Source organism: Petaurus breviceps, unplaced genomic scaffold (genome assembly GCF_028583685.1).
Source record: "Petaurus breviceps papuanus isolate PSGF00001 unplaced genomic scaffold, PetGlider_PUasm1.0 207, whole genome shotgun sequence".
NCBI classification, from domain to species: Eukaryota; Metazoa; Chordata; class Mammalia; order Diprotodontia; family Petauridae; genus Petaurus; species Petaurus breviceps.
In genome coordinates, this window is record NW_027185850.1 from 33,638,136 (window position 1) to 33,647,928 (window position 9,793).

At 38.7% G+C, this 9,793-nt stretch overlaps 1 protein-coding gene across 1 annotated transcript in view; it reads left to right on the plus strand.

The window, feature by feature from the left end:
• LOC138164766 (probable ATP-dependent DNA helicase HFM1) overlaps window positions 1-8,338 on the plus strand; it is a 111,157-nt gene extending 102,819 nt beyond the window's left edge. Inside the window, exons 35-36 of the mRNA XM_069092729.1 lie at window positions 5,481-5,741; window positions 8,148-8,338. Of these exons, the coding sequence (XP_068948830.1) occupies window positions 5,481-5,741; window positions 8,148-8,338 (452 nt within the window). The remainder of the gene's footprint in view (window positions 1-5,480; window positions 5,742-8,147) is intronic.
• Window positions 8,339-9,793: the final 1,455 nt, after the last annotated feature.

The window sequence follows — 9,793 nt, forward strand, 5'->3', positions numbered from 1 at the left end:
CTAGTGAATCACACTCAGAGGCTCCATAGTCCTAACACTAAAGCTCACAGGCCCACACTAGTACACTTACCTTTAACAGTCAGCCAGGGGACAGTTAGTTTAAAGCAGAAGCATTTACTGAGATGGCATAGTTTGCATTGTACCTACAAAATGTTCCTTCCATAACCCTGGGATACAGGTTCCCCCAAATACACACAGCATCACTGGGAAGAGTTGGCATGAATTTGGATTATATTTGTAGTAAGGGATATAGGTGGCTAAGGCAAACCTCTTCTTCTACAGGCCCCAGAGTCTGCTGCTCCCCCTGACTACAGCTTCTCCCTCAGGCAGACCACCCGGTTGGATTCACTGTGCCTGCTCTTCCTTCTAACTCCACTACCAGGGCCCGTACTCTCTTGAATTCATCGTTGGCTTTCTTATCTCTCATTTCTTATATATGCTTCTAGAAAAACACTATTCTCAGAACTTTCTCTGTGGTCCCAGCTTCTGGAAGTTGCTTCCTACTATATGTGTCTCCAGGACTGGTAAGCTAACTTTTCAAAGGCCTCTGGGAATGTGATCAATCTTCAATAGGCCAATGGCAGGGTCCTCTCTAAGGAAAGGACACCATCAAAGAGAATCTCACACCTTAGGCAGCAAAGTGGAAATCCTTTGTCCTTTCTTAAATGTAGTAACATCTGATTATCTCTGTCATCTGCCCTTCTTTTCATGTGCTTAAATTACCTGGGGTTAAGGGATTCTCCGCTGATGAGAGGCATCCTGAGCAGCTTTACACACACACACACACACACACACACACACACACACACACACACACACACACACCTGCCATTCCCCACTCCAATTACAATACAAAATAATATATCACAAATATATATGCAAAGTGCAAATAAGTTCTTATGTAAATCCTGAAGAAGGAAAAGTCTTTACTGATTGGTAAATTAAGGAAGTCATTATGGTGACATTTAAGTACAGCTTTAAAGAGTGAAGAGGAACTTAAATTTGTAAATTCTCTCCCTACTATGCCCTTCTCCCCACAAAAATTCATCTTAAAGACCCATTCTCTTCCCAACTGTCTACTCCTATTTTCCCCTACTTTCCTCTTTGTTTTCTCTACACGTTTCTCTTGCCCCTACCTACCAAATACCTAATATGTAGTGATGAAAAGCCCCATGAGGTAGCTAGGCAGCATGGCAGATAGAGAGCCAATGTGGAGTCAGGAAAACTCATCTTCCTGAGTTCAAATCTGGCCTCAGACACTTACTAGCTGTGTGGGCAAGTCACTTCACCCTGTTTGCCTGAATTCCCTTATCTGTGAAATGAGCTGGAGACAGAATGATAAACCCCTCCCAAATCTTTGTCAAGAAAGCCCCAAATGGGATCACGAGGAGTTGGAAATGGTTGAAATGACAGAACAACAACAGTCATTAAATCATAGAATCTTGGAGCCAGACAGGGTTATAGGAATCATCAGTTAAATCCCCTCATTTTACAGATGAAAAAATGAGACAATAAAGGGCAGTTTGTGCAAGGTCATCTGCTAGATGCTTGGAGCTAGTTGCAGATCAGAAAGAACTCAAGTCTCCTAGTTCTTAGTCATTGCTGCCTTTCAGATACTAAGTGAATTTGGAAGTCCAGCCCATGGCATGTTGGCATGTCCTTACAAGGTTTCCAACTCCTTTGTGCCAACTTCAAGGGCTGATGCAATATTGAGTGATTGAGGGGTTTTCTGAAAATTTGTAATATAAAATGAGATTTCATGTGTTATAACGAGAAGTTCTGCTGCCAACCTTGTTAAAAAGTTTTCCAATTGTCACCTGAGAGGGAAGTGAACTAAACTCTTTCTGTCCCTCCGCAACAGCTATTTGAAAGCTTCTCTGCTTTTAGACATCGTGTACCAGCTTCTCCCCTTCCCCTCCTAACTCAGGATCTCATCTTCTACTTTACTGAGAAAATCAGGGCTACCACAGACTTTCTCTTCTTTCTGTTTTACAACCCCAAAACCCTACTTCAGCATCTCCATTTTCCCTTTAGCTTCAGACTCTTAAGTTAGAGGTGGACCTTCTCCTTGCCAAAGCTTGTGGTCTTGATGAAGAGAGAGAAAGCCTACATTGACCCCCAACTACCAAGGTTCAGAGCAGGGGGTGTCTAAATCACCAAGGGGGACATGATACAGGAGGCAACCCTTAGTTGGTCTTTGAGAGTTACTATGACTGGAATATTTTTCATCAAGCAGTCAAACTATAGCAATACATGGGAATAAGAACTTTCTGCCAACAGATAAGTGGTCAGAGGCTATGAACAGTAGTCAAATAAGAAATACAACATATTAGCAAATTTGGCTGTTAGATCTTAAATGACTGATATATCGTCTATTACTGGACTCGTACTCAAACCATTTCTAACTTGGTAAAACCAGTCAAAGCTCGTGATTTGCTGGCATATTCCCTAAAAACACAGGTCATCTCCATACCATGATGACACATTGCAATAGGATGTTAGTGGAGACTACAGATAAATACCATAAATCTATTCTGCATGTAAGTATCTTAGCATTGTCTAGGGCCATCACCCTACTCTAACTCTACATTCCTTTGGAGACTGGTTTTCCAGTGACTGGTCAGCCAATACAATTCTTTACTTCCTTCTACTCTCCTAGCCTTTGTCCCCTGGCAGTCATCAATCACATATTGTCAACCCCATTACTCTATCTATTTGCCTTTTTTGTTCCTACTCATGTGCTGGTAAACAGAGCTAGAGGGACTTTTCACGGGCTGTCCTTTATGTTTGGAAGGCTCTTCCTCCTCCCCTCTGCCTCCTGCCTTTCCTCAAGACTAAGTTCAAATCCAGTCTTCTACAATAGGTCTTTCTCTGTCCTCCTTCCATTTCTCACTTCTAGTTCTTGCCAGTGCCTTCCCTCTGAGATTATCTTCCATCTACTCTGTATATATCTTGAATGAACCTATTTGTCTGTATGCTATTTCCCCCGTTGGAAAGTAAGCTCCTTGAGGGCAAGGATTATGTATTTGCCTTTCTTTCTATTAATGCTTAGCATAGCATATGGCATATAGAAAATTTTTAATAAATTCTCATTGGTTGATTAATTGATTAACAAAACTGTACTGACTGGTCCACACAAATTTCTGTTTTCTAATCTCCACTGAGCCCTCACTGCAGTAAAACAATTATTTCATCCCTCATTAATTGATTCTCTCTTTGTCACCACAGTAGCTTCTCCAGATTTTCTCTTCTCTCTTCAAGCTTTCCACAGTCCCCTCACTACCTACTCTTACATGAAGACCTCATCTCATACTTCAAGAGAACTGAAGCTATTCCCCTTCTCCCCTGCTTCTCCTCTCATGCCCCATTCACATCATCACCTGCTATCTCCTCTTTTACTCCAGTCTGTGATGAATAGGTGGTCCTTCTCCTCACACAGGCCAGCACCTCTACAGGTACCATTCATCGATCCCATACATTCCCATCCTCTCAGGCAAATTGTCCCCCTCCATTATTATCCCTACCTTTTTTCTATTCTTCAGTCTCTCCCTCTCTACTGAATCCTTCCTTACTACCTGCAAACATGCCAAAGTCTCCTGTCCTTAAAAAAATAAAATTCTTACTTGATGAAACCATGCCTGCTAGCTGTCATCTGATATGCCTCCCTTTCTCAAACGCCAGCTTCCTTTAAAAATATATGTGTGTGTGTGTATGCATTTAGCATTTGCACTTCCTTTCCTCTCACTTTCTTTTAATTTCTTTGTAGTATTTTTACTTTGATGTCAAAAGCTCTGGATTTTGGCCATGCCATTCCCAAGTCTTTGCCTTTTGGGCTTCCTTTCAGGAAGCAAATGGAGGAGTCTTTTTATTTTCGTTTTGTCATCTGACTTTCTTATTTCTAGACAATTTTCTTTTATGATTTCTTGAAATATGTTATGCAATTGGGTTTTTTGTCATGGTTTTCAAGAAGCATAATGATTCTTAAATTCTCTCTCCTTGCCTTGTCTTGGAGGTCAGATGTTTTTAATAATAAATATTTCATTTATTCTTCTACTGATCAGGCTTAGTCCTAATATTTTTTGTTTCATCATTTAATTTAAAGCAGTAATCATCAAAACAATTTGGTTAAAAAGTAGAAAAGTTGAATAACAAAACAGATTAAGTAAACAAGACCCAGAAGTAAAAAACATAGTAACATGATATTAAGTAAACCCAAAGACTATCCCATGGAGGCAAAGACTCCTTAGTTTTTTGACAAAAATATTTGGGAAAACTGAATAGCTGTCTGACAGAAATCAGATTTAAATCAACTTCTTCTATCTACCATATGCATCTAATAAACTCTAAATGAATACGTGACCTAAATATATAGGAGATCACATTAAAACAATTAGAAGACAAAAGAAAGAGATAATTTTCACAACTATGGCTAGGATAAGAATGTATAGTGAGACAAGAGATAGAATGTATGAGGAAATAATATCCCTAAAGCATCTACCAATCAGGACCTCAAAATACTAATGAGGAAATGTGTCCCCCACCTCTTGGCACTGAGGTGATGCATGAGAGGTGCAGGATGAGACAGAGTACATTCCCAGACATGGCCAATCAATGGACATTGATCCACCCACATTTGACATGACTAGACATAGTTGTTTTAAGAGAGGGCATATACTAGGGGGCAGGAGGTATGGGGAGGAAAGGGTGATAATGGGTAGTGACAGATGTGGAAAAAAAGAGAATCATCACAATTTTTAAATGCACAGAATTTAAAAGAAGTCCAGATGGGGATCCAAACCAAGCAATTTTATTATCATGTTAAATTTAGCATATATTTCTTTTTTTAATTATGTTACACAAATTTTCCTATGTATGTGCCTCTTTTCTAATATACTTTATGTGTCTTCCCATTGATACTATTGTAAATATAAAAATAGTGTAGTAGAAATACCCCAGAATTATAAATCAGTGTTTTGCTATTACTATTAATTCTGTGCCATTTCAGTAAATGCCTTTGCTTACAACTAATTTTGTCAGTTCACTGTCTATTAGAGGTGAACATACCAGTGGATGCTTGAGAGTTACAGTTTTAGGAATACAGACCTACAGAGTACCTTGAACCTGAAATAATTGTCCTCAGAGAGATCCAACCCCCAAGAGTCAGTGGGAAGAGGGATTATCCACCGAGGGGCCACTGCTACATTGATATCTGCCTTATGTGTGTTTTGTCTCTGCCTATAAATGTATATGTGTCTCTGCTCTGGAAATAAGACTTTCCCTTCTGTCACACCCTAGGAAGTGCTTAATTCTTACTTGTTTGCCTAATTGATTGATTACTAACAATATTAGTTTAGCACGATGCTTTTGTGAGGTGTTCAGGTCTTTTAAAATTTTTATCTTTGAGACAGTGATGTTTAATAGCATTTTTACTTATTTATTTGTTGTAGATTGAATGACTGCCTATTCTTTCTTATTCACAGATTTTTCCACATGGAAATATTCTACAACTTTAAGTGAAGAAAGCCCTCACATAGTACTCTCCAACAGAAATCTTAATAGTTCCCTAATGCATAATTTGACAGATGTAGATAAAAACAGCTCTCAGTTTTCAGATACTCTGAATGTGAACTTTGAATTGGGAAATGAAGTTTGGGATGATTTCAGTGATGAAAAATTAACCAGTGCAAGTAACTTCTTAACCCACATGGAGAACACTGAAACTCCAGATAAAACTGTTTCAGGTAATTTGCTAAATATTTATTGGAATAGCTTTTTAGTTTTAGCTTTTTAAAGCTAATTTTCACTTATTTTCTAAATAGATATTTAGATTCAAGAAACTCATACAATTTTAATATTGTGATAATAGTGAATTGAAAGTATTATTTTTGACATGTAGTAACTTTTTGCTGAAGGGTAGATACTACTTCAAGATTGTTACATAAATACCACCTTTAGATTTGGAACAAACCTTTGAGATCATTTAGTCCAAACCTCTTATATTTTTTTATTTCTCGATCTTTTTCCCATTTTATCTTTTTTATTTTTATCTTTGTATTTATTTAGTATTTTATTTTTCCCCAGTTACACATAAAAACAATTTTGAACAATTTGTTTTTAAAATTTTGAGTTCCAAATTCTCTCCCTTCTTCCCTCCCCAACCCTCATTGAGAATGCAAGCAATTTGATATAGGTTATACATGTGTAGTCATGCAAAACATATCCATAATAGTCATGTTGTGAAAGAAAGCATAGATAAAAAAACTCAAGAAAAATAAAATTTAAAAGTAAGTTTCATTCTGTATTCAGACACCATTAGTTCTTTCTCTGGGGATGAGATAGCATTTTTCGTCCTTTAGAGTTGTCTTAGATCATTGTATTGCTGAGAATAGCTAAGTCATTCACAGCTGATCATCTTACAATGTTGCTGTTACTTTGTACACAGTACATTTCACTTTGCATCAGCTCATGCAAGTCTTTCCAGGTTTTTCTGAGAGCATCCTACTCATCATTTCTTATACTACAATAGTATTCCATCATAACCACATACCACAACTTGTTCAGCCATTCCCCAGTTGGTAGATATCCCTTCAATTTCTAATTCTTTGCCCCCAGAAAAGAGTTACTATAAGTATTTTTGTACATATAAGCCTTTTCCTTTTTGTTTTTTCTCTCTTTTGGGTTACAGATCTAGTAGTGGTATTGCTAGGTAAAAGGGTATGCCTGGTTTTATAGCCCTTTGGGCACAGTTCCAAATTGCTCTACAGAATTTGAATCAGTTCTCAACTCCACCAACAATGCATTAATGTCTCATTTTTCCCACATCCCCTCCAACATTTGTCATTTACTTTTTCTGTCCTGTTAGACAATCTAATAGGTATGATGTAGTACCTCAGAATTGTTTTAAGTTGCATTTCTCCAATCAGTAGTGAGTTAGAATATTGTTTCATATGACTATAGATAACTTTGATCATCTGAAAAGTGATTATATCTTTTGATCATTTATCAATTGGGGAATGGCTCCTATTTTTATAAATTTGATTCAGTTCTCTATATGTTTGAGAAATGAGACCTTTATTGGAGAAACTTGCTTTAAAAATTTTTTTACAGTTGTTCTTGCTGATTGTATTCCCCTCCATTCTATTCCCTCCACCCCCATTTATTCTGTTCTCTCTCCTTTCACCCTTTCCTCCTTAAAAGTCAAACCCCTTATATTTCTCCAGACCTCTAATTTCATCCAGAAGAGAATCTCTTGGTGTGAAATTTCCATTACCATTGCTGATCAACCACTTGTCTATACCTTAAATATAGTTTTAGCAGGCTACCTAGGGCACTGACAGATGAAACCATCTCCTTGTCATCATACAGCTAGTATGTGCCTAAGACAAGACTTGAAATCAAGTCCTAGTGACTCCAGACCCTGCCCCCTGTCCAATACTCCCAACTTTGCACATGAGACATTGAATGCCCCAAGAAGAAAGGCAGCTTGCCCAGCGTCTCACACCTTAAAACTAAAGTTAGAAGGAATGTCTAGTTCAATTCCCTCATTTTTTAAAGATGGGGAAACTGAGGCCTGGAGAGGCTAATTAATTGGTACAGCCCTGCAAAAAAGTGGTTTGGTGACTGGAAAGCTCTGTCTGTACATGGTCGTGGTGAGTACACAGTGGCCCCACAGTTCTAGTGCTGTTCTAAGCTAGTCAAACTCTTGAAGCCAAATGCCTCACTGAGACTTTGGGGACACCTTGGAGTTCTCCCTTGCTTTCAGTGCTCTCCATACTTTGTAGAACATTGGAAATGCTGAATGGACCATGACTTAATCTTTCATATGCACCATAAAATTATAATAAATAAAACAATGTTTTCCTATCTAGCTTTAATCCCCTTCACAGATATTTAAAAGCAAACTGAGACCTTTTACCACAGTGAGTGACAAGCTAACCTGTGGATCTTGCACTTACTGTAGATTCTCACCACCTCTCTCTTTCTCTTTGCAAATTAAATTTGATCAATGTGAAAAGAGAATCTATTTCTTCCTTTAAACAGATTACATATCTTGGAGACACTGCTTATGGGACTAGTGAAAAGTCTCATTCAGCTGTTTACTGGTATTTTACTAAAGAATATTCTTATTGATACTATTCCTTATACAGGAAACCCTTGGCTTCCCAGTGCCGTGGGACATAGACCACCTCTCGGAAAGACACAGGACAGATTCCAAAAGGGAACTTCAAATAGGCAAGTTTTGGAACATTTCATAGGACTTTTGACAACTTTATTTCCTTCTGAAATTAAATTTAAAATAGGGTCAGAGAAATGCCAGATCACAGACGTCATGCTGTGATGGTGTACTGTTTAATCTAAAGCAGACTGATTTTAGAGTACTTAGAAAAAATGAAGGCTTCATTACTTGATATTGCCCTGAGGAAGTGGTCGCTATGGCAGCAGTGAATAACAAAATACAGAGAGAAGAAGAGAGTTCCCTTTGTTCAGGAACTGATTTTCCTGTTCCTTATTATCATTGTCCCTGGCTTCATATTAGTCGTGATAGTAGTATTTTGATAGTTCTGTGAGAGGCTCATCAATACATGGCATGGCTCCTTCATCTGATATAAATAGCAGTTGACATCAGTCAGTTATCAAGAATTTAAGTGCCTCTTATGTACGAGGCACTGTCCTAGTCACTGGGGAGTACAAAGAGAGAAATAAAACATCTTCATCCTCAAGGAACTTACAAGCATATACAACACATGTATTTCCAGTTCTCTGTCTCAGAATGGAAAAGCATTTAATGAGTACTTACTGTGTGCCAAGCACTGTTCTAAGCATTGGGAAGGTGAATAGAGAAGCAAGGCAACTTTTGATGTAAAGGAGCTCTGTTCTCATTGCAGGAGACAACATGTAAGAGAGTCCAGGTGAAGGACAGAGGGGGTTAGGAGTGGGCCTGACTCTGGCTGCTACCCTGGGGTACCTGGCTAGGTTCAGGTTCCATGTTGGAACAAAATGAAACACTTCTGGGTCATTCACCACTAATCAAAAAGGAGTTTTACTTAGCCACAGCATAGGAAGGATATCAGCACTGAACCTGGGAAGATATGGCCCCCTCCTCTTCATATTGAAATGTATCTAGTCAGCGGTGTGGAGTAGGGTGTCTGTCATGTGGTCTTGGGACATTGGTCGAGTCCAAAGGATCTGAGCTCCATGTTGGGGGAGTTTGTGGCTGTAGGTAAACAGGAAATCCCAGGAAGTTACATCAAGGGAGGCACAACTTGAGTTTTAACATCATCCCATCCACCCTACCTAGAGGCTACTCAAGTCCTACAGCTTTGTTGCCTTTTAGGGAAAAACTAGCCAGCCCATACTTTGGGGATGATAGAATTTGGGAACTCTGATAGACATTGGTCCTGTCTGAGATGGCGAGGGCCACATGGTCAACTGACACATCTAGTCAAATCAAAGCTGAGCTTGCCCTCTTCAAGAAGAGCCTCGAGGAGACCCCGGGCTCTTTCTTACCCTAGACAGGCACCAGAAGAGAATTTTATTGGAGTAGCAATAACTCATGTTTCTGTAGAACTTTTAAATTGAACATAGTGCTTTCCTTACCATGGACCTAGGAGCTGGGCTAAGTCATGGTGTCCTGTTTTTCTGATGAGCAAAGTGAGGCTCCAGGAAGTTTTATTGCTGAATCATGATTTTTCTAGTTGTTCTCTCTTTCTAGTATGACACAATTTAGTTGTTAAGGAAAAAGTTTTTCTGATCAAACTAATTTATACCAAGGTGTCACACCCAGTTATAGAAT